Source organism: Podarcis gaigeae, assembly GCF_964106915.1.
Source record: "Podarcis gaigeae genome assembly, chromosome: 6".
NCBI classification, from domain to species: Eukaryota; Metazoa; Chordata; class Lepidosauria; order Squamata; family Lacertidae; genus Podarcis; species Podarcis gaigeae.
The window spans coordinates 10,488,521-10,513,324 of NC_139682.1; the positions used below are offsets into that span (position 1 = coordinate 10,488,521).

Below are 24,804 nucleotides of genomic sequence, written 5' to 3' on the forward strand. Positions count from 1 at the left end.
GGGGGATGGTCTGGAGAATCCCTAGAACTGTATGTGGGGGGGGGAGTGGGGGTCATTCTGTCTGGCAAGCTGAAATTCTTGCCCTGCTGGGACAATGGGCATAACATAACGTTGACTTTTTCCCTAAGAGTGTTTTGTATATAAGCTAGCCAGTCTCTAGGAGAATGCTTCCTACAGTGTCAGCAGCAAAACCACGTCACCTTAAAAGACTGAACAGAGTTATTGTGGCAGAAGGTTTCATAGACTTAGAGCCAACAGCATAGGAGCTGCCCTTAAATAGATAATAATAATAGTCATTATAGCACCAGTCCTTCCATTTTCTGCTCAGGTTCTGCTAGGACTTCCTTCTGCAACCTCGTACCCTTCCAAGTAGTTTGGACTACAATATCAGCCCCAGCCAGCATAGCTCAGAGATAATAGGAGTTGCAGTCCAAAAGTTCTAGATGGTAATAAGTTGGGAGAGACTATTGTAGAACATTAAGCTTGTGTGAGATGACTGCTGTCGAAGGGGAATACTTCCAAGGTATGAAAGCAGAATCTGATGAACTTAAGGTGACGTGTACTCTCTGGCTTTTTCCAGGACAGGCTAATGCTACTTTCTGCCCACATGGATATGGTTGCCGGAATCTGGTAGTTTCAGAAAACCAAATTGTTTTGGATATTACGGATAATGACTTGAGTGTGGTCATTCGTGTGCCAGAGAATAGGTACCTTTGGCTGGTATGTTCCTATCTTAATTTTGTGTGTATGTATGTGAGTTCTGCAAGAATGACTGCAATAACTAAGGGGGAATTCTAAAATATGTTTTCTCCCACTAATAGAACAGCATTTCTCTGTATGAGGTGAAGGAGGCATCCATTCTGCTAGCCCCTCCACCTTGTAAAAGCAGGAAATATGTGATCTTCTTTTGTGGTTTAACAAGGGTCATCTGACTCATTAGCCTCCCCAGTTTGTTCCCAGTTTGTTTATTTGCTGTTTGATCTTTTAGGATTATATCCTCGTGGTTCCTGAAGACAGTTATGGTTCCAGCTACCTTTCAGAAGAACCACTAGACAAGTCCTATGATTTCATCAGCAACTGTGGAGTCAACAGCTTTTATATCAAGTGAGATACAAAAAATGGGTGCCACTTTGCAAAACCATAATAATAAAGTAATAATAACTTATTTTTACCCTGCCCATCTGGTTGGGTTTCCCCAGCCGCTCTAAAATCTAAACCTTCTACTGAGCTTTGGGTAACTTGACGAATACATCCAGGATTTCATCTTTAACATCAGTTCCCATTGTTGATGTGAAATTTATCACCACCACCACCACCACATCATTTTATTTGTATGTCGCCTTTCCACAGCCAAAACCACTGTCAAGGTGGTTTACAATATGAAAAGGTTCACACAATTACAAAAATAGCAAAGTAGTTGTAAACAATAAACAACACACATCACAAGTGCACAGCCGTAATTGAACAAATTCCACATTGATAATACAATCCGAAATAAAGATACAAAAAATTAACAGCAACAACCCCCCATAAATAATACCTCAGCCCAGTGGTTTTCAACCAGTGGGCCCTGCCACCCTGGGGTGCCTTGAATGATGGTCAGGGGTGCCACAGGCAACACTAGCCTCTGTCCCTCTTTCCTTACCTCCCTCCTCGGATGCCCTCTCGCGTTTCTGTCTCCCAAAGGCTTGCACAGCTGTTGTTGCAGCAGCCCTGGCTATAAGCTCCCCAGGCGAATAGTGCCTCTGGGGTTGGCCAGGGGGTGCTTTCCAGGCCCCTGTGGGGCAGTGTGAGGAAGCACCTCTCTTTGTGGCTGGTCAGGGGCAGCTCAGAAACCAGGGATGGTAACAGCAGCTGCCCAGAGAACTCCCAAGGAGAGAGCAGAGGAGAGGATATTCTTTTCAGCAGCCTCAACTTTTGTAGCTGGAGTCAGTCAGGAATCCATCCTCCTATGCCAGGTGGGAAAAGCCCTGCAAGGCAGCAAGCAGATCTTCCAGGTCTCACACCCAAGGTGGCTTCCCTTAATTTCCGGTTTCACCAGTCATCCTTGGAGTCAGTGCTTGTGTGCATTTTGCATGTATACAATATATCTGCACAGATGCAGAACCTGCTAATTGGTCCATAATCAGCAGCTCGGTGCCCCCAGGCTCAGAGTTCTCACCTTTCTGCTTCTAGCCCCCAGATTTGGAAAGAGAAGCTGCGGAATGGAGCAGGCTACAAATCATAATTCATGAATTAAATGTGTGGACTCTGTACTCCTGTGAGACTCAGCACAGCAACCTCTCCCTCTCTCTGCAGCCCTGCAACATCCTCCAAGTTCTGCCAGGACTCTGCCATATCTATCTCTCTTTTTTACAACAACGGGGCCCAGCCTTGCCGCTGCCACGAGGCAGGAGCCATCCGGAGCCAGTGTGAGCCGTTTGGTGGCCAGTGCGCTTGCAGGTCAAATGTCATCGGGCGAGAGTGTTCCCGCTGTGCTACAGGCTATTGGGGTTTCCCCAGCTGCAGACGTGAGTCTCTTGAGAGATGTTGTGCCATTCAGGGCTGATATGTACAGCATGCCAGGTCTGACTTGCATGTCGTTCAGTTTCGCTTTCCAGACTAACCTACCCAGAAGCTGCTGGGTACCTGTATCAATATTACGTGAATGGAATACTGGGTTATGGGTTTTCCTGCATCCTTATGTTTCAGTGGCAGCCTGGGAACCTGTTTTGAACGCAATGCTTTCCTTCCATAGAACTATTTTGGAGTTATATCCATGGACGACACTACGTCAGAATGAAAAAATGGATGCAAAATTTTCCAGAAGGAGGCATGAGTGGGGAATGGTCAAACTTAGTAACCAGCTCACAAATGCTTCAGGCAAAATACACATGGCTATAGAATTCCAGCAAAGCATATATGTATATTCAAGCATGGAGATTAATTGCAAGCCTATCCCCTGGCAGAGTAACTTTACAACAGAGCCTGCAAATATTCAATTGCCCATTTCATGCATAGTGCTTCTGAGCAGTTTGAGATTGTGGAAAAGGAACTTCGCTCATAATTCCCTGGCCATCCATGGTCAATCTTTGTACATAGAAATAGAAGTCTCTTCCAGATGCCTTCCCTTGTTCAGCAGTGTTCCAAGCTGTTGCTCTCTGGCTGCTACCAGAAGAGACATTTGGCCTCACTTGCCAGAGAGCAGGAGAAGCAAGATGCTTCTTACCATTCACAGCCCCAATGGATCCTGCTAGTCGGCCCTTGGCTGAGATGGTCTTTTATATACAGAATAAATTAGCACAGCAGCTGTTGTTTCCTCAGCTCTGTTTCTACTTTAGATTTAATGGCTGAAAAATACGCACACGTGCTTCTAATTTCCTACAGAGTGCCTGTCGAGAATTTATGAACAAGGCCTGTGTGGGCAAGTGGAATCTTGTGCTACTAAACTTATTTATTGGCATGTAATTGGAAGTGTCTTGCAGATTCAGATAAATTCCAGTATCCACTAGACAAATAGATATTCTGGGCTTAACATGTGGTGTGTGTGTGTGTGTGTGTGTGTGTGTGTTGCGATATGCACCTGCCTGCTTTCACTTGCAGCCTGCAACTGTGGAAGTCGCCTGTGTGACGAACTGACGGGGCAGTGCATCTGTCCACCACGCACCATCAAACCCGAGTGTATCGTCTGCGAGCCCCAGACCTTTGGCTGTCACCCACTGGTTGGCTGTGAGGACTGCAATTGTTCTAGTCCCGGGACCCAAGATCTGGCAGAGCCAGGATGTAACCTAGACAGTGGACAGTGCAGGTGGGTAATTATGGATGCTACTTCCATGCATAATTGGGCACCAGCTGCAGTGGCATCTGAATATCTTTCTGCGCTGCTTCACTTTATAAATAAAACTCGTCTGGACAGTTGATGCTTTTGGCCAACTCTGGTTTTGGCCAGTCCCCAAAGTTGAGCTGCATGAGAATGTGAACTCTGAGCAAGGCCACATTTTGGTGGCCTCTTTCTCCCCCGCAGGGGTTGTCCTGGTCTCTACAGGACTTGTGCTTGGTGGGTGGCTTTGGCTACACTACCTTTGTGGCTTTCTGCCTCCCCAACACAGTGGGGGACATTGCCTGTGGTCCTCTATCTTCCTTGAGTGCTTATGTTTTATGTTGTTTTATATTTTGCTGGAAGCTGCCGAGAGTGGCTCAGGCAACCCATTCAGATGGGCAGCGGATAAATAACAAAGTTGTGGTTGTTGTTGTTTTCTGATATCGCTGAGCCCCATACTAGTCAGACCTCTGAGTGTATTTCAAGCATTTCATTTTGGAAAGGTTGATTGATTTGTCTACTTGATTATCCCTTTGATCTGTCTAAAAAGCCCTGAGTCATCTCTGCATTCAGCACAGTCCTTTGTCTCCCAAAACAGCAGCCACTCGTTGTGTATTGGCTGCAGCATTTATTTCCTCTATTTTCTGAATTCAGGAACACTGTTGTCCTTTTGTGGGGGGGAGCAAAACAAGCCATTGCTTGCTGAAGATTCATTACATTAGCTCAGTTAGCAGAACTTTACTGCCTGGCTGTGCTGGAAGGGCAAATAAAAAGAAAATAAATATTTTAGGATCAAAAACAACAAAACTCATTCTGGATCTTTATGGAGTTTTGTAAATTTCATCTTAAATGTAGCACTAGTATGATGCACAGGGCAGGAGTCAAAGAGAAAAAGTTCCCCTTTCAAGTGTGAAGGCTTTGAATCCATCCTTGTTCTATTCTAGGGTGGGTACTTCTAGCCATCGTAGCTAAATAGAACTTACGCCTTCAGAGAGCGTGTACCAGATGCTGGGGACAAACAGTAAACAGCTTGCCTTCGTATCCTGCTTATGGGCTTCCCAGAAGCATTTGGTTGACCTTTATTCAAAACAAAATGCTGATTTAGACGGAGCCTCAATCTGATCCTGCAAAGCTGTTCTTGTGTTTTCCTGTGTACGCTGCTGTTCGTTTCAAAGTGCAGGAGTCAAGAGATAGGGCTCTTGAGCGCCAGAAGTCTCATTTGTCTTGTCTGTCCCTAGAAGTGTCACAGTCATTGCTATTGTCGCGGCTCTGTTTCTTTAATGAGAATACAGCTGGGTCAGCATGACTCAGCGGCCCGCAGCAGGTTGTATATATAAAGTGAGAAATGTTAGTTTGTGCTGAGGCTGGTGTTTGGGTTGGTTGGTTGGTTGGTTAGTGCTGGTGTGTATTCTTATTCAGTCATGTTTTGCACAAGGACTTTTAAGAATAAAACTCTGCAAGGATATTCTCATGGACTCTTTTTGTGCCGACAAGGGTCCGAGGACCAGGCTGAGGAGACAAAGGGTGGTCAGAACCCTTTCCTTCTTTTTTTTTGCTTTTTACAAACACTGACAGCTATGATATATAATTGAGAGATGCTGCACAGGAGATTTGTAAGCCTTGCAAACAACAGGGCTTCAAATCACTTGAGTCACTTGATCCTTCCCCAATCTCGTGCCCTCCAGATGTTGAGCTCAACCCCCATCATCCTGGCTCTTTTTTGGCCATCCTGGCTGGGGATGATGGGAGGTGGTCCCCCAAACCTTTAAAGGGGGCAGCGAGTTGGAGAAGGCTGAACTGACTCAACTGGTTCAAAGCCGCATATCCGCAGGGCTTATAAAGGCTCAGTTGGTTCATCCTGAGTTAGAAGCTGGAAGGAAAGCAAACGAATATGAAATTTGTCCCTTCCAGATGCAAACCCAACATAGTAGGACGTCAGTGTGATCTCTGCGCTCCAGGCTACTATGGCTACCCAAACTGCAGGAGCTGCAACTGCCACCAAGCAGGGACAAAAGCAAGTGTGTGTGATCCAGTCACTGGGCAGTGCCACTGCAAGGTAAGTCTGATACTCTGGTATTTGCATGCTTCTTGGAAGTGGGCTTTTGGGTAAAAAGCTGCTGAAGGGGCTGGCATCAAAATGCAAGAGGCAACCTATTGGTGCTTTCAGTTCCCAGAATGAGATTCTCAGCAAGGTTAATCATGCCTTGTCTGCCACCACTTAGCTGTTCCCTTACAAACGACGGGGCTTTGCATCAAGTGCAGGGATTGTATCTTACTGGCTTGTGTGAATGAATGGGTGCCAACCAGCGCACCTCCACTGGAACAAGCAGTGCTGGAAAGCAGTGAGTGGGAAGAACAATGCTATTGAGGCACCAAGCTCTGTCACGGAATGTGATTTCGCCTGGAGTCTCCCGGAGGTTTGATTTATATCACAGTGGGATGAAAATTGTATGCCTAAGGAACATCCTTTGTAGAACAAATCTGCAGGGCTACTTTGCAAACAGGCAAACTCACACCCACCTATGCTTGAGGGCGACAGCGGAAAAACACACCTCCGGTTCCCCCCACTCCCCAGCCCCACACACGCCATGGGGCAAACATTACTCACGTACAGTTTAGTTAGGAGTTGGTAGTCAGAAACAAAGTTTGTGGAAAGCCTTCCCAACCAGCCCCATGCAAGCTGGCTGTAGGGTAGGCAAGCCCTTAAAAAGCAAGCAAGAAGCATTACAGGGCTGTATAGAGTGATGGTGACTGATACACAAAACAACGTAGCCCCTCTTTTTGTCGCGGGCATGTCCTAATTCCATCCACATGTCATCGGAAAGTCCAGGATGGTGCTGCAGAGCTGCCCTCCTGGCAGTAGTGTCACTGGGAGGGTCTGGGGCAGCAGGCAAGGTTGGGGCAATGTGGTTGCACCAGCAAAGTCAATCCTGTGCTCCCACTGAGGAGCCTGTGCAGCCCTGACTTTGCCACCACTGCTGTGCTCCTGCACCATCTTGGTAAGCGGCGTTAACTCTCACTTGCAAGGGTGCCAGCGCAGCACTGGGCCAGCCGGTTTTGAAAAGGGTGGCATTTTCTTTTCTATATGGAGATTTTGCAGTCAGGTAAACGACGGCACTGCAGAAGACTGCCACTTTCTCCTGCATGCCTGTGGTGGTGTCTCATCATGAACAGTGATTTTGTGCTCCTCGGATAGAAGAACCCCGGGCTCTTCTTTTTCCTGTTTAACTACATCTTGGCCAGCAGGCCAGTGAACAAATGTGAACATGTCTTTTTTTCCCCCGAACCTTTACAGGAGAATGTGGAAGGTGCAAGGTGTGACCAGTGCCACCTGGGGACGTTCTCTCTGGATGCCAGCAACCCAAAAGGCTGCACCAGGTGCTTCTGTTTTGGGGCGACAGATCGCTGTCACAGCGCTGAGAAGTACCGTGTAGAGGTGAATATGTGGGCTGAGACTTTGGAGGGTGGCACCTGTAGCTGATGCTGAGGGAGGTAGTGGGATGGCACCTCAGCACCAGCAGTGACATGAATGGGCAGAGTTTGATACCAAGTTATAAGAACATATGAAGAACTCTGCTGGGTCAGGTCAAAGTTCTGCCTAGTCCAACATCCTGTTTCCAACAGTAGCCAGTCAAGCTACCTTTCGGAAGCCCAAAAGCAGGACATTAGGGTGACAGCTCTCTCTCTCCCTCTCTCTCTCATTTCCAATACAGTGGTACCTCAGGATGCGAACTAGATCCGTTCCAGAGCCCTGTTCGCATCCTGAACAGAATGTAAGACGTGACAGCACGTCTGCGTGTACGCAAGTCTTGTTTTGCCACTTCCGCGCATGCATGTGATGTCGTTTTGACCGTCTGTGCATGCTCGAGTGGCAAAACCCGGAAGTAATGCACTCCATTACTTCCGGGTCACTGCGGAGCGCAACCTGGAAGATGATAAAAGAATCCTCTTCTAGCTTTTCATTGCCAACCTGTTATGCATTCTGAGAAACATAATGCCATCCTGTTCCAGACAAATTGTTGGTCGCAGCAGTAACATTACTTGACAACATTGCAGAGACCAGCGGCAAGTGCACGATTTAGTCTGATTTTTGTTTAAGTGTTTAAAGTATATGGACAAGCTTGCAGGCCTGCATTTTCTGATGATGTTGTTTAGTCATTTAGTCATGACTGACTCTTCGTGACCCCATGGACCAGAGCACGCCAGGCACTCCTGTCTTCCACTGCCTTCTGCAGTTTCATCAAACTCATGCTGGTCGCTTCGAGAACACTGTCCAACCATCTCATCCTCTGTCGTCCCCTTCTCCTTGTGCCCTCAGTCTTTCCCAACATCAGGGTCTTTTCCAGGGAGTCTTCTCTTCTCATGAGGTGGCCAAAGTACTGGAGCCTCAGCTTCAGGATCTGTCCTTCCAGTGAGCAGTCAGGGCTGATTTCCTTTAGAATGGATCGGTTTGATCTTCTTGCAGTCCATGGGACTCTCAAGAGTCTCCTCCAGCACCATAATTCAAAAGCATCAATTCTTTGGCAATCAGTCTTCTTTATGGTCCAGCTCTCACTTTCATACATCATTACTGGGAAAAGCATTTCAGATACTTTTCTTTACCTTTAGTTTATGGACATGAGTGGGTGGAGTTTGCTCAGCGGAGACCGCCAGGAAGTCCCCACCTTGGTCAGCTTGGAAAATGAGATGGTTCGTGCTGATCTCCGGAATTTCCCAGAGGCCTTCCAGGAGCTTCACTGGCATGCTCCTAACTCCTACCTTGGAGACCAGGTGAGTGACACCAACGCTGGCTGGAGGCGGTCTCTTCTGGTCCTTTTTGAATGTGCTGGGTATTTATTTATTTTTTAATTACGCTAATGTCCAGAAGCCAAATTCTTTTTGTGTGTGTGTACCATATTCCTTACTTATTTATTAAGTTTTTACTTTTCAATTACACAGGTTTTTGTTTTTTTACATACATAAGAAACCACATAACTTCACAATAAAAAAATATGTATATTTTGACTTCTCCCCTTTTTGCAGTTTCTTTTGGTTTTTTTATACTGCATCTCCTAATTTATTCCATTTATTAGTCAGAGGCCAAATTCTGATGTCGAATGCAGATTTTGGGCTCTTGTGTACCATACATTTTAGCTGCTCATTTGTACCATATGTTGACAAATGTTGGGAAACTCCAGTCAAGTTCTAGACACCCCGGAGAGACTAGAAAATGTTAAATATTGAGGAACATAAGGATCCATATTTCAGAGCATTGTTGCATTTCTGTTGACTATCATGGAATTTTATATTTAGGAGTTTTCAACTTGAATGAATGTGAATCTGGAAGACTAATAATATTTTGAAAGGTTTCGTTTTTTAAAAAAAGCCCCCCCCCCCAACAGTTGCCACCCAGTTGTTCAGAACAATGGGTTGCTGTCCTCACTATCCACTAGGAGACAAGCTGTTTATTAGAAGAAAGACTTTAGGCAGTTACATTCAAAGTAAAAAAGAGCCAACACTAGAGCAAAAACAACAACAACAAAACCACCTGTTTTTGAAAGAGAGAAAGAAGGTCACTAGCATCATAACTTTTATATGCCTATTGTCTTTGTCCATGGAGTTTTCTTGGCAGGGATACTGGAGTGACTTGCCAGTTCCTGCTCCAGGTGGATACGTTTAGTCAAAATTCTCCACTATGACCTGTCCATCTTGGGTGGCCCTGCACGGCATAGCTCATAGCTTCTCTGAGTTATTCAAGCCTCTTCACCACAGCAAGGCAGTGTGATCCATGAAGGAGAATTTTGAATATAGCTAGTGAAAATCTACCCAGCTACCTGTCACTCTCTTATGGCACTGAGTTGTATTCCCTTCACCCTCTAATCATTTAACTATGCTTGTATTGCTGCCTTTAAAAAACACGGGGGGTGGGATCAAATGTCAAATTCAAACTAATACATTTTAAGTACTCCAAATAAGCAAATTTGCACAAAGATAATTTTAAGCTCAAATTAACTTTAGCTTGGAGTCTTGAATTTTGGAGTTGGAGGAGGGGTATTTTTTTTTAATCTAATTAATGTAGCACCATTTTGTGATCTGCCTCCAATTGCAGGTTTCCTCCTATGGTGGGTATTTACGCTATGAGCTGCACTCAGACACCCAAAGGGGTGACGTGTTCATACCGATCGAGTCCCGGCCTGATGTTATTCTCAAGGTATGTCTCAAGTTGTTCTTTCTCCTTGGACCAAACGACACTCCATCAGCAAATGCTTCTCTTTGATGATTTATGTCTCTTTGTTTCTTCCTTTCCTAGGGAAACCAAATGAGCATTATGTTTCTTGAGAGCAACTACCCTGTCCCTGGGGACGTCTATGAAGGGCAGCTCCAACTTTTGGAGGTCAGTTCAGATGCAGGAGTTTTGCAGCTGTTGGACTGAGAGGGAGAGTCTCTAATAATAATAATAATAATAATAATAATAATAATAATAATAATAATAATAGAGCTCTGGTAACTGCAGGGTGATGGTGACTCTGTCCAGTGTGTCTTTTGGGGATTCACTGTTGTGTCATTGGCCTTAGAATCTAGAAGTGTTTAAGTGTTTATAACTTGAATAAATTCCACAACTGCAGGAATGGGATGATTGTTTTGGTATGGGCTTGTAAAAAACTATTTTTCACATGCGGTATGTTGGTCTAATGAGAAAGGCGCTCTGTGAACTAATTGCCACGCAGTTACCCATTTCAATTTTGATTGCTCAGATGGATAATAAGCTTGTTGGCCTTCTCTAAGAAAAAAAGCAAAAGTGTTTGCAGATGGCAAAGCACTGCAAAATGTAACTATTCAGACAAAAGGTAATAATTTTTCTATTTTGGGTGTTCAGTTGCATTTTGTGGCTTGGCTGCCTGCTAAGAACATGCCTTGTAACTGATGTTTTTGGTGGGATTTTTTCCCTTCATTCAGTCAGTTAAGGGGGTCATGAGTCCTGCTGATGTTGCCCTGTGACTCTTTCCTCTCCCATAGGATAACTTCAGACACAGCGAGACTCACAATCCTGTCTCCAGGGAAGAGCTGATGATGGTGCTGGCGAAGCTGGAGCAGCTGCAGATTCGGGCTCTCTTCTCCCAGATCTCGTCGTCTGTATCCCTGCATCGGGTGACACTGGAGAGAGCAACAGAGACTGGCGGGGGCCTCCAAGCCAGCAATGTGGAGCTCTGCATGTGCCCAGCCAATTATAGAGGAGACTCTTGCCAGGTAGGCGGAAACGCTCACGCCACTTTTCACGCAGAGCACTCAGAACTCTTGCTCGTAGAGTTAGAGGTTGCCCCCTCCAAATGGCATTCCTTTAGCAGGTAAGCAGATCATGGGCACTTCATAATGCTTCCATTTACCGTATTTTTTGCTCTATAGGACATACTGGACCACAAGACGCACCTAGTTTTAGAGGGGGAGAACAAGAGGAAAAAATTCTCTCCCTCTCTGCACAGCACTCCTTCAGCGAAGCGGCAGGAGAAACGGAGCCCCTTCCATTTCTCCTCCCGCTTCGCTGAAGGGGCGCTGCGCAGAGAGGGAAAGCTGCGCAGTGCCTCTCCAGTGAAGCGAAGCCAGGAGAGCAAGAGGGATCGGTGTGCACTGACCCCTCTCGCTCTCCAGGCTTCAGCGAAAGCAACACGAAGCCTCCGGAGCACAGCGGGAGCTCCTGCTGTGCCCCAGAGGCTTTGTGTTGCTTTCACTGAAGCCATGGAGCCTGCATTCGCTCCATAAGATGCACACACATTTCCCCTTAGTTTTTGGAGGGGGGGAAGTGTGTCTTATAGAGCGAAAAATACAGTATATAGGACAGGGGCTTGCATATAAAAACCTCCAGATTCAGAAACGGTGTGCTACTTAACTTTAGCTTTCAGGCACAGATTGTCAGTTTCCCAGAGGCATCAGGCTGTAGGATGCTGGATGCTGCTCTAGGTGTGCCATTGGTTTGGTTAAGCATGGCCATCTGTCATGGATGTTTTTGTTGAGATTCCTGGATCTCAGGGGGTTGGACTAGATGGCCCTTGGTGTCCCTTCCAACTCTACGATTCTCTGATTCTGCTATGCTCTGCTCTGCTCTGCTATGCTCTGCTATGAATTGTGTGGGAAGAGCCTCCTTGCTCTTACACAGGGAGATCCCATGGGTGCAATTCAAATAAATGTAAAGGGGATGAAAAGGGTCTCCAGACCTATATGCCTGGGCACATGATCGATGTGCGTGGTTCTAGGGAAGTCAGATATAAGGACAGTAGTTGCGGACCCAGGTCCTGAAAGAAGGTGGTTGAAGTTCCGAGGTTGTGTTGGCTAGGCACATTCAGCCTAAGGGAAAACAATCTGTGTTGGATTCTAGGGCTCCCATTCCTGTTGTCTTGGCTTGACACCACATCTTAACACAAGCTCACGCTGCACTATTGCCAACCAACCTGTGCAAATAAGCTGGTTTCCTCCATATAGTATAAGAGCCTTTCCTCTGAATTTGCATCCTCTTGGTGCATTTCAAAATGGGGAACTTGCACAGCATCCATTGTACAATTGCATCCATGTTGGATATGCAGGCAATGAGAGTCCAATCCTCTGTATGTTTACCAGAAAGTAGCCCTTTCTTGCGCTCAAGTGTGCACAGGATTGCAGCCTCAATAGCACTGACAGCCGCTTTCTCTTGCACAGGTAGCAGCATATCGTGCATCTGAGCACATGCAGCGTAGTTTGCATTTCACAGAAAAAATAAATAATTAGCATTACTTATCCTAACAAAGCTTTCTAAAGCATGGGTAGGCAAACTAAGGCCCAGGGGCCGAATCCGGCCCAATCGCCTTCTAAATCTGGCCCATGGACAGTCCAGGAATCAGTGTGTCTTTACATGAGTAGAATGTGTCCTTTTATTTAAAATGCATCTCTGGGTTATTTGTGGGGCGTAGGAATTCATTCATTTCCTCCCCCCAAAAAAATATAGTCTGGCCCCCCACAAGGTCTGAGGGACAGTGAACCAGCCCCCTGCTGAAAAAGTTTGCTGACCCCTGTTCTAAAGCTTTTCAATGGCGCACTAAAGGAAGAGTGTCAAGCACAGTTTGTTAACATCCTGAGAAATACGATGCAACAAGCCAGACAGGGGAAAAAAACTGTTTTGAAAGATTTTAGATAGGCACTGAGCTAAGTAATTCAGAGGAGAATTCTAAGTGACCCTTCAGCATCCTTGATACAAATATTTGATGTATGTTTAACGCACATTATCTCTTTTGCAATTAGGAATGTGCTCCAGGCTATTACAGGGACACCAAAGGCCTCTTCCTGGGGAAATGTGTTCCATGTAATTGCAACGGTCATTCGGACCAGTGCCTTCCGGGATCTGGAATATGCATTGTAAGTGGGGGGGAAAAGAATGCTTGTCAATTTATCTAAAATATTTCTCTTTGGGTAATTTAATATATCTTGGATTTGCTTATGTCGGGGCGAGCATTGTCTCTACTTTTGACCATGCAGTGGTGCTCTTCCTCCACTAGAAAGTAGGCTATTTGAAGACAGGGGGCTGGGTTTTGCCAAAAGAGTTAGTAATATAGAGCGGTAAGAAGGAAAAGGGGATGCAGGTGGTGCTGTAGTTTAAACCACTGTGCCGCTTGGACTTGCCGATTGGTAGGTCGGCGGTTCGAGGCCCCAGGACAGGGTGAGCTCCCGTTGCTCGGTCCCAGCTCCTGCCAACCTATCAGTTTGAAAGCACACAGTGCTAGTAGATAAGTATGTACCGCTCCAGCGGGAAGGTAAACGGCATTTCCGTGCGCTGCTCCGGTTCGCCATAAGCAGGTTAGTCATGCTGGCCACATGACCCGGAAGCTGTACGCTGGCTCCCTCGGCCAATAAAGTGAGATGAGCGCCGCAACCCCAGAGTCGGCCACGACTGGACCTAATGGTCAGGGGTCCCTTTACCTTTAGCCCTCTGTGTTGCCATTCAGTTAACTTTGGTTATAAGTCGTCTCCCCCTGCTCTTCATCAGGGGTGGGGCGCCTTTTTGGCCCAGCAGGGAGAGATAATGGCCAAGCAGTGGGAGGCCTAATGTGCCAAATTTGGCCTGTGGTCCAGGGGCTCCTCACCCCTGCTCTAAATGGTTGACATCTGTCGGTCTGTCAGAAAAACAAGTCTGCCTGATGTGAGACATTCCGTCAGCAGACCATCTATGTAAATTGTAAAGGCACAGCCAGATTTGGTCAAGGAAGCCAGGAGGACAAAAGCTAACTGTGGAATATGTCATTCGAGTTTCATTTCTTCTCTGTGCAGAACTGCCAGCACAACACAGAGGGAGATCACTGCGAAAGCTGCAAAGATGGTTTTGTGGGGAACTCTTCACTTGATGGGCCTCTGCGGTGCATCGGGTGCCCCTGCCCCCTTTCGGTTGGGTCTAACAAGTGAGTCTCTCTTGCAAAACTTTCCACTCTTACATTTTCTGCCTCGTGTTGGCTGTGTTTGAATGCGCTGCTAAACACAGACAAGCCTCGGTTGAGGCCAAGCTAAGTAATGCTCCCCTATCTCTATGCCTCCTCCTGTACAGCTGGGAAGAGAACTGCCAAGATTAGGTTCAGTTGCGCTGGATCTTTGCCTCACATTACTTGGGAACTTGCTCTAAAACAAGCTCTGGTCCATTTCAAAAGAAGACACTATCAGACTTTGAGCTGGGCTTTTAAACTAACCAGAATTTGATTTGCAGCTGCATTCAGGCATGCCATTTCCCTGCCTACCCTCAGCATCTTGAACTGAGGAGTATTGTTTCCTGTGCCTTTTCTGAATCCGTTTTGAATGTGGCTTTATAAGGTTCCTTGTTTCTTGCAGACCCTTGGCCTCATGCGCCCTTTCAGATCTCATTTGTTTTTGTAAAAGCTTTTCGGTGACCAAGTTTTACTACGTCCTGGCTGCATCGCTCTTGGGGAATGTTGACAGCTTTTCTCTCCTTTTCCACCTCAGTTTCGCCATTGGATGTGTCCACAGAGGCTTGGCTACTCAGTGTCTGTGCAAGCCTGGCTATGCGGGAGTCTCATGTGAACGGTAAATAGCAACTTGGGGGTCATGGATCTCTTGGCTCGGGTTGCCTGGAACAATGTAATCCGGATCCTGAGGGTGTCATGGACTGGCTAGGTGCAAAGGAGTGGGGAACCCCCAGGAGAAGAAGGCTCAGAGCCAGGGGATTGGTGGTGGGACAATAACAATGAGTGGTCAGAGGGAGAAGAAGGAGCAGACTGGGAGGAGGAGTTGCATGTCAAGGACCCCCAAGACACCCCCGAATAAAAACACGGTTCACACATCATTTTTGTTTTGGTTTTTGGCATAATTTTGGCCACGACTTTATTGAATTACAGTATGTGAGTGGTTGCTTAGGCATTGGTTAGGCTACAACTTGGAAGTAGGAACAGAACTGACAACTGCACCCCTGCGGAAGTCAGTAAGGGTAAACAATTTTGGGGAGAGAATAAAGCTGGGTGCCAGGCTCTCACCTCTCCCCAAATGCTCCCAGGGCTCTTGCGTGGCCCTAGCCCTTTGCCAGGGATTCGGACAAAAGCATGGCGAGCCCCTGGATTCCTTTAATGGAATACCCTTGCAGCAGCAGCGTTGGAGGGGCAGGCACAGCCAACGACATCCCCTCCACCAACCAAAAATTAACCAGTGCCTAACTGCAACCTTACAAGTTGTGACGATTTGCTATGCAGTAGGCAAAACCCAAATGGCACCAGCCAATCAGCCAAATGGTAACATTCCTACCAAGCCCCTGCCCCAAAAGCAGACGACTCCATGACAGGCATAGGGAGGTCAGCTCGAACAAACCCTAAATAAAGGGAGGGTGGGTGGGTAATCCGATGTGCGCAGCGAAAAGAGGAAGCTCAACGCTGCGCAAAGGGACCTATATAGCACCCCCATCAATCAAATAAAATTGCAACAACCGATTTCCCCCAGCAACAATTGAAGGTGTCCAATCAAATTCGTGGCCATCCAAACTAACCCACCCAGAAACAGGGGATGTCATGGTTGCTCCCACCACAACATGTGCTCTCCAGTAAAGGAGAACCCATTGTGCCTGAATCGGAAAAGGTAACAGAGTTTGGTGAGCTGGAACAGGCTGTGACAGAGATCAATTCAGATTCTGAGGCTGAAGCTGGAGAGGAGATTGACCAAGAGGCAGAGTTGAGACAGGTCGTTGAAGAATCCAGAGAGTTTCCCCCTCCTGCTGCAACCAGCTCCCACCCCCCTCAGTCTCCTAGAACCCACAGAGAAATGAAAAGAGCAGCGATTGGTTGTGCACAGATGCAGTTTGCAACTGCTTGGGACAGACCTTGGAGAGGAGGAGCCTTAGAGCAGGCACCCCCAAACTTAACTCTCCAGCTGTCTTGGGACTACAACTCCCATCATCCCTAGCTAACAGGACCAGTGGTCAGGGATGATGGGAATTGTAGTCCCAAAACAGCTGGAGGGCCAAGTTTGGGGGTGCCTGCCTTAGAAAGTGTTGGGAAGGTGGGGACCTTCAGTCTTTGCAACGGCCTCAATGGAGCAAGACTTACTGGGAAGAGTTGGTAGGATCACTAGGCCTGCACTGTTTTGGCTTCTTGGAATAAAGAATTAACTTCACTGACACCTTGTTTTTTTATTGCTGACCTGCACTTGGCTCCGGCTCCTGACAGAGGGGCACGCAGAGACACAATAGGGATGGGAAGGGGCTACCACTTACCTACCGACCACCAGTTCAGTGCAGTGGCATAGCATGGGTTGTCAGCACCCGGGGCAAGGCAAGTAATTTGTGCCCCCTAACCTGTGGATTTGCGCCCCCTAACCCTAACCCCCAGATGTTGCGCCCGGTGCGGCCGGCCCCCCCTGCACCCCCCACGCTACGCCACTGGTTCAGTGTTTCACTGAGCAGAGGAGCAGCGACCTCAGGCAACCGCAGTGCGAATGCATGGATTGCAGCTCCCTGAGCCCTTCCTTTCTCCTTCCAAAGGTGTGCTCCGGGTTACTATGGAAACCCTCTAGTGATTGGCAGCTCCTGCCAGCCTTGTGACTGCAGTGGGAACGCCGACCCCAACATGCTGTTCAGCGACTGTGACCCGTTGACAGGATTCTGCACAGGGTGCATGTACAACACGGCAGGGCCCCGCTGCGAAGTGTGTGCCCCCGGTTTTTATGGAGATGCCGTGCTGGCAAAGAACTGCACTGGTAGGTGTGCCCCCAGAGCTGGTAACTAGCTGTACTCCTGGGTACCTGTGTGGGTTTCGGAAGCAAGCATTAGGCAGAAGTGCATTCTCACACACAGAACCGTAGAAAATTGGACTGATTTCTAATATCTCATTCCACAGCTGAATTACTTTGAAACAAAATATGCTCCCCCTTCAATTGTCTTTAGCAGATTGTCTTTAGCAGGCTTCCTCTCCAGATGTTTTTGTCCTACAGCTCCCATGATCCCTAGCCAGCAGGACCAGTGGTCAGGGATGATGGGAATTGTAGTCTCGAAACATCTGGAGGGCCGAGGTTGAGGAAGCCTGATCTTTAGCATGCAGTCTTTTTCTACTGTTATACTAGTATACAGTATTAGTACTGTTATACTAGTATACAGTATTAGTATACTGTTATACTAATCTGTTATACTAAGGGACGCGGGTGACGCTGTGGGTTAAACCACAGAGCCTAGGACTTGCCGATCAGAAGGTCGGCGGTTCGAATCCCCACAACGGGGTGAGCTCGGTCGCAGCTCCTGCCAACCTAGCAGTTCGAAAGCACATCAAAGTGCAAGTAGATAAATAGGTACCGCTCTGGCGGGAAGGTAAACGGCGTTTCCGTGTGCTGCTCTGGTTTGCCAGAAGCGGCTTAGTCATGCTGGCCACATGACCTAGAAGCTGCATGCCGGCTCCCTCGGTCAATAAAGCAAGATGAGCGCCTCAACCCCAGAGTCAGTCACGACTGGACCTAATGGTCAGGGGTCCCTTTACCTTTACCTTTTACTAATCTGCAACATAGAAATGCCCCCTAAATTATGTGACTGTCCTTTTTGAAATACATTTTTGCTTGCCTTGAATCTTTCAAGTAAAGGCAAACTATGAATGAAAATAAACGCTTAGTTCATAATTTTATTTCTAAATATTTCTACTGCTGTGTGTTGCCTGTTATAAAATTATTTGGGGTTGTATTTGTTTTTGTTTTTGTTGTTTTTTTTGTATTTTCAATACAAGTAGACTTTATTTTTTTAAAAAAAAAATCCTTTAAAAAATATTTTCTTCTTCTTCCCCTTGTAGAATGCAGCTGTATGCCCTGTGGGACGGAATCATGTGATTCAAGGACTGGCAAGTGTCACTGTAAACCTGGAGTGACCGGGCAGCACTGTGACCGCTGTCAGGTAAAATGAATTGAGTTTTCAGTCTAAGATCAGTTTCATGTCCTATTGGGCAGAAAGTGTCATATCAAAAGTGGAGCAAGCCCTGGCGAAGTGAGCAGGGTTTTGCCTGCCTCTTATGAGCTGGAATCTTAACTCTGCGTCTTTCCCCCCCTTTAGGAAGGGCACTATGGCTTCGAAACATGCTCAGGCTGCCAGAGCTGCAACTGTGATATTGGAGCCGTGAGCGCGGATTGCCATGCCCACAATGGCCAGTGTAATTGCAGTCCCGGTGTTAGTGGTTCCCGTTGTCAGCAGTGCTCTCCTGGCTACTGGGGGCTCAACACAAACGGCTGCTCAAGTGAGTCTGTTTCAGTCACTGTTAAGCATCCACTAATGTTATAAGAATTCCAAAGTCTCAAATATAAAATAAATGTCCATAAATGTACAAGGCAAACACATACATAACTATATAAACCGTCTGGTGAGCCGGGTTCGTTTCCTCACTCCTCCACATGCAGCTGCTGGGTGACCTTGGGCCAGTCACACTTCTCTGAAGTCTCTCAGCCTCACTCACCTCACAGAGTGTTTGTCGTGGGGGAGGAAGGGAAAGGAGATTGGAAGCCGCTTTGAGACTCCTTAAGAGAGTGAAAGGCGGGATATCAAGTCCAAACTCTTCTTCTTCTGTGCCTTTTCAATTCATGTTTATGTGAAGGGTTTGACCCTCATCCAATGGCGATGAGTGGATGTGGTCGTCACCCCACTCTGCATAATATGGGAGAGAAGGATGTGACTTCATGAGTGCATCTTGTTTAAGGTTGCCCTGGCTTCTCCTATTCTCTTTACAGAATGCCAGTGCAAAGGAGGCTCTTGTAACCCCCGGACTGGAGAATGCACCTGCTCCAACGGCCTGACGGGGAAGCAGTGCAGCACCTGTATTAAGAAGCACGAGATCCCTGTGGTGGATGGCCCAGACAGCATGAGATGCGAAGGCTAGTCTTGTTTGCTTTGCTCAGTTCCCTGTCCATGTTCTTTGGCGTTATCAGCTCAGCAAGCCTGCTTCTTTTTGCAAGTGTCTCTGTACTGGATGGCACTGATGCTACAAAATTTCAAAACTTTGCCTTGCAAGGAATTGGGAGGTTATTGGGGAATGCTACATGGATCTTTTGCTTGTGGTGGTGGTGGTTGTCTGGGGGGTTGGGGCTGGGGGGGGGGAGTGGGTGGAGGAAAAGCTGGCATAACTTGGGACCCCAAAAGGCATAGATTCCAACCTGCCTGTCTTAAAGCAAAGACACTCCATATGAGCTCATATGATTCAAACCAAAGCATACCACTACCAGACAACAAAAATGTCAAGATTCACAGTAGTTGGCTAAGTGCAAAGCTATAGGGCATTCGTGCAAGGCATATGACTTGTATGCAGCATGTGGCTGCTTTAGTTTTTCAAAATAGGCTGCCGGGGGCATTAGCCAAATCAAATTAGTTTGAACCCGGGTGTTTGTCAGTTTTCTCCACGTTATTCTAGTGATTCACGGTATTCACATTCTTCTAGCCTGCAGTCAACCCTCAATAGGTTTCTTTTTACTACTAATAAATCACCTAGCAGTAGCCTTACAGCTGTTTTAATTGTTCCTTCATAAATAAAGTGCACAGTCCCTTAGAGATTTAATCACTTGCTAGATTACATAAAAGCAAGTGGCAACTCACAAACGCCTGTAGATGTGCTTTTTGTTTTTATAATACCTTGTGTGTCCATTTCCCATTCATTCTCTCTCTCAAGCAGAGTCCCATTCACTCTCTTGCACTCTATTAATGTACCTCTCTCATATATAAACACACAATTATTGTGATAGTACTGCCGTTCCGTTTCCCACCGACAGCTTCACCTGGTCCCTAGACTGGTGTACTGACGGGATTGTGTTTTTATTGAATATTTGCAAAGTTTATGTAACAGCTCAGCTGCTAAGCCAATGGCTTTTTGCAGCCATCCATGACATCTCTCTTAGTCAAAAGGTGCTGAACCTGTATTTTTCAAAGTTTTCTTCTTTTTCTCCTGGGTTTCCTTAGTTTTCTTGTTTCATTCTGATGTTTAGGATAAGTTAGGGAGAACAGTTTTTGCAAATTTGTGTGTTTAGCATTCTAAGCAGAAAGATTCATTCATCTTTCTTTGGCCCATAGTAAAGGCCCTATCATATCATTCACATGTGGCTTTGATTTGGCAAGCAGATAAATTTATACAAATTTATTAACATCCGATACAGTGCAAACTTGGCACTGTGGTTATTGGCAGCTATATATCAGCTCAAAATCACATCATGATGTTGGGCCGTGTCTTGAACGAAAACCACATGCTGGGGGGGGGGGGCAGCCCACCACAATGTGTTGCTGGGAATTGCATCTTCTAACTATTTTATATCGGTTGACCAAAGTAGATACTTGTCTGACTTTTGGGACCAACTGCTTTATGAAAATCTAAAGTTTTACGAGTGGGTTGTAAAAATGATTGGGCAGATATATGTATGTAGGCTGTCAGTCTGGATGATCTAATAATATGGCCTTTTTTTCTTGGCTGCCCCCCTGTGGCACAGTGGGTCATTGTGTCTGACTGTTAATCAGAAGGTTGGTGGTTCAAGCCCACCCAAGGACAGCTGTGGGTAGGAATCCTGCATCTCAGGGCTAGATGGCTCTTGTGGTCCCTTCCAACTCTACAATTCCGTGATTCTGATTCTATCTGGGACTGCTGAAACATAGGTCTACCCTAGCTAGGCACTCACATCTAGACTAGTCTTACAGTTTCGTTACAGGCATTATCTGAGAGCTGTGCATTTAACTTCCCTCTCCCATCAACAGCTTGCGACAGCTGCGTGCTGCTTTTACTGGAAGACCTTGAGGAGATTGGAAATGCTTTTCCTGCGCTCAGGAATCAGCTGACGAGCCTCAACTCTACCTCCATCGCATGGGCCCGTCTGCATAGCATCAATGGTTCTATGCAAGCCATCACTGTATGTGGAGTGTTACACTACTTATTACTCTTACCTAGTTTTTCTGTAGGGTTTTTGGATTCCAGTTTCAGTCCTCTTTTTCTTTTCCTCCTTACAGAACCATCTCCGTGACTATCAGAGATCCCTAAACAGGGCTAAGCAGCAGACCGATGAGTTGGAAGAGGAGAACACAGACTTTGTTCAGGATCTGAATGCACTTCAACACAAGGTGTGACGTTTTTGTGTTTTTCCCCCCTTTATCTTCCCATGTCTAGTACTACAAAAGTTACATATTATACCAGAAGTCTGCCTGCTGTTCTGTGGAACGCAAGTGAAATGAAATGGTTCCTGTCCAGAGGACCTTGGCTGTGTCCTCACTAGAATTCCTCCTTTCTTTACGTGCCATCACCCTTTGTTGTCCCAGTAGGTCTCTGTCCTGCTTTTCTGCATGCCTTGTTCTTATTTTCTCATTTCACAGCACCAGAAGTGCAGCATTAGTTTAGTAATACTTCCAGGGATTTGAGGAGGACCGTGTCGCTTGCACTCAGAAAACACCACAGTTTGTACAGTTGGCGTGGGTGCCTCTTTTCACTTTGTATCAGATGGACAAGCCGCAGTAAGGGCGATGTTGACAGTGACTGGGCATTCCTTGACAGCTTTTTTTGCCCAGAGACCAATGCAGTTATTTGAAATTTTCTTGAGTAGCCAGTTGTTTTAATTATTTCTCTCTATTGCTTTTAATGGTTTCTATATAAAAGAAGAAGTTTTTATCTTGCTGAACACCAATTTGATGTTTTATGAGAAGGGCGGCCTGTAAATACTTTAAAAACAACAACAACAACAACAACAACAACAACAATAAATAATAATACAGCCTTTAGAAGAGGAGAAGCATATCAAGCAAATAAAGGCTGGTTGCTTTTTGGCCAAAGACCCCAAAAGCTGCAATCCTGCCCCCCACCCCGTGTTGTTGACATTGCCCACTTCCTTGAGTCTTTCTGGACCTCCTCTAAACCAGCCTTTTGTTTTTGTTTCTGCTTTTAGGCAACAATGACCCACAGAAAAGCAAACCTAGTCACAGATGGCACAGAAGAGAACTACCAGCATGCAGAGAACCTTGTTCTAGATATCACTAACATTCGGTACAAACTTGATGGTGAGGCACGGCTGTAGCTTTTAGCATTCCTGATTTGGAAAGACATCACTTGCATTGTGTGTGTGTGTGTGTGTGTGTCTGTCTGTCTGTCTGTCTGTCTGTCTGTCAATACCGTTTGAGATTTGAGTATCCTTTAAAAGGCGGGTTGGGAACTGGTGGCATTCTGCATTGCTGAACTGCAGCTCCCATCATCCACCGCCAACATAGCCAGTGGTCAGAGATGATGGGAAATGTCGATAAGCAACATCTGAAGGATTCCACCCAGAATGTGGTCTAAACCACCCTTTAAATTCATATCAACAAAAAGAAAAGAACTCACTCTGAAACTCACCTACAGGTGGTATCTAACACCAAGAAAACTAGCGCTAATATGCCCAGGAACCTCACCAAAATGCTGGAGAGGGTGCATCTCCATAGGCACATACCTCCACATGTGGTGGGAGTGTCCCAAAATCCAACTATTCTGGACAACAGCCATACGAGGAATATGTAAAATAACTAAGCAAGCATTAGAAATCACCCCAGAATTGGCCCTACTAAACATCTTCCAAGACAACAATACCCATCTACACCACAAAGAACTCATAACCCACCTACTTTCAGCAGCCAGAAACATCATAACCAGACACTGGAGAGACCTGTCAGGAGTAAGCATGGACCAATGGTACCAAATAGTATGGGAAACAGCCCTGCTAGAAAAATTAACCAATAAACTGAAACTGACACGGGGACAAATAGAGGAAGATGCCTTCACCCCCGTATGGCTCCCCTTTATCACATACACAGCACAACAAGATAATGACAAAAATCCACCAACAGCATGCAAATCAATATGGCTAATCTGAAGGATTCCAAGTTCCCCCTGCTTTAAATGGCACCTAGGCATGTCGGAGCCACTTTCCTTATTGCTAGAATTATATTTAAATTATTATTATTTAATCAGCAGGGGTAGCTCAAGTGGTAGAGCATGAGACTCTTAATCTCAAGGTAATGGGTTCAAGCTCCATGTTGGGGAAATGATTCCTGAATTGAGGGGGTTGGACTAGATGACCCTTGTGGTCTCTTCCAACTCTGCAGTTCCTTGATTCTATGATTACCCACCCTTAAACAGCAGGTCTCATGGCAGGTTGCAACAATTTAAAACATAACGTTATCAACAGTCGAAACAAATCTCAAGGAACAGGAATAGGGGAAGTGACCCAGAGGAAAGCGAGCCGATGGTAGGGAAGATAAACCCATATAAAGCATCCTGAAACAAATGGGTCAGAATAATATGAAAGTGCTTTTCATTGGTTGTGTATAAAAGGACCAGGTTTACTCATTGGCTTCATTAAAAATACGAAACGAAACTGTGTGGCTTTTTGTCTAGAAATTGTATGCCAGATGCAAATCTTTGCTGCCACAAATGCCACCACCACCACCACAGAGGAGTTCCGGCAGAAGTTGGCTGAGGTCGATGCAATGCTGAGGCACATGAAGGCCACGGATTTTAGTTTCCAAAGAGCAACGGCCAATGAGGAACACGATGAAGCCCGTAAATGTGAGTATAGTATTAATGGCAAACAAGGAGTGTGTCTGTATATGTGTTTGTGTGTGCTTTGGGAGTGCCAAGGTCTCTTGTGAATTCCTGGTTGTTACTATTATTATTGTTGTTGTTGTTGTTGTTAATAATAATAATAATATTGTTTCAGCATGAATCACTTCCCATGAGGCATCCCAGAGTGATTTGCATTGTAATAAGAGCATGTGTGAAAAAGCAACCTATGTTAAAAACAGTTAAAGTAACTGCATACATATAAGTTTTTATATATGCTGTTGCATATATAAGTTTTATATATGCTGTTGCTTTAACTTTTTAATATAGGTTGCTTTTTCACAGCACATACCTAAAATCAGCTTAAATCTACTACAGCAGGTTTCCTCAACCTCTGCCTTCCAAATGTTTTGAGACTACAATTCCCATCATCCCTGACCACTGGTCCTGCTAGCTAGGGATCATGGGAGTTGTAGGCCAAAAACATCTGGAGGGCCGAGGTTGAGGAAGCCTGTACTACAGGTCCCAGCTGGGATAAAGGTTTTCATTTAGAAGCCTTGTTGTCTTTAGCAGGTGCTGAAAAGACAGTAGAGAATTGATAGGCAATCTGACATTCAGTGGGAGTTCCAAAGAGCAGGTGCTGCCACACTAAAGACCCGATTCTGGCATTGCTTGGAACAGGCTGTTAGTTTCTGTTTGCCACTGTGCAGTGCATTGGAGTCACAAGACTCTGTTTTGCATTCCACACATTCCAGGCTGTTGGCAGTCTCGCGGAAGACAGGACGTTACTGGTTTCCTGTTCCTTTGTTTTCCAGTTGCTCTCTGCTCTCACAGAGAGAGGATGTATTTTTCTTTTCTGTCTGCGTAGCTAGAGAATAAAGCATAGCGATGTAGCCATAAATCTCATCACTTCCGTGTGCTGTTTTGATTCTCTGCTGAATGAGAATGTGCCTGCAGCCTCATCAAAGGCTCAGGTCATTAATCACATCGGAGGGCGAT

At 46.1% G+C, this 24,804-nt stretch overlaps 1 protein-coding gene across 1 annotated transcript in view; it reads left to right on the forward strand.

Moving 5' to 3' along the window:
* The window catches only part of LAMA5 (laminin subunit alpha 5), a 189,477-nt gene that overhangs the window by 129,523 nt on the left and 35,150 nt on the right, over nucleotides 1-24,804 (forward strand). The window contains exons 32-52 of the mRNA XM_083744077.1: nucleotides 581-720; nucleotides 989-1,104; nucleotides 2,299-2,510; nucleotides 3,583-3,787; nucleotides 5,711-5,855; nucleotides 7,095-7,235; nucleotides 8,408-8,569; nucleotides 9,888-9,989; nucleotides 10,089-10,172; nucleotides 10,796-11,026; nucleotides 13,046-13,159; nucleotides 14,069-14,196; nucleotides 14,750-14,830; nucleotides 16,770-16,984; nucleotides 18,058-18,158; nucleotides 18,315-18,495; nucleotides 18,983-19,126; nucleotides 20,985-21,136; nucleotides 21,234-21,344; nucleotides 22,160-22,271; nucleotides 23,641-23,811. Of these exons, the coding sequence (XP_083600203.1) occupies nucleotides 581-720; nucleotides 989-1,104; nucleotides 2,299-2,510; nucleotides 3,583-3,787; nucleotides 5,711-5,855; nucleotides 7,095-7,235; nucleotides 8,408-8,569; nucleotides 9,888-9,989; nucleotides 10,089-10,172; nucleotides 10,796-11,026; nucleotides 13,046-13,159; nucleotides 14,069-14,196; nucleotides 14,750-14,830; nucleotides 16,770-16,984; nucleotides 18,058-18,158; nucleotides 18,315-18,495; nucleotides 18,983-19,126; nucleotides 20,985-21,136; nucleotides 21,234-21,344; nucleotides 22,160-22,271; nucleotides 23,641-23,811 (3,048 nt within the window). The remainder of the gene's footprint in view (nucleotides 1-580; nucleotides 721-988; nucleotides 1,105-2,298; nucleotides 2,511-3,582; nucleotides 3,788-5,710; nucleotides 5,856-7,094; nucleotides 7,236-8,407; nucleotides 8,570-9,887; nucleotides 9,990-10,088; nucleotides 10,173-10,795; nucleotides 11,027-13,045; nucleotides 13,160-14,068; nucleotides 14,197-14,749; nucleotides 14,831-16,769; nucleotides 16,985-18,057; nucleotides 18,159-18,314; nucleotides 18,496-18,982; nucleotides 19,127-20,984; nucleotides 21,137-21,233; nucleotides 21,345-22,159; nucleotides 22,272-23,640; nucleotides 23,812-24,804) is intronic.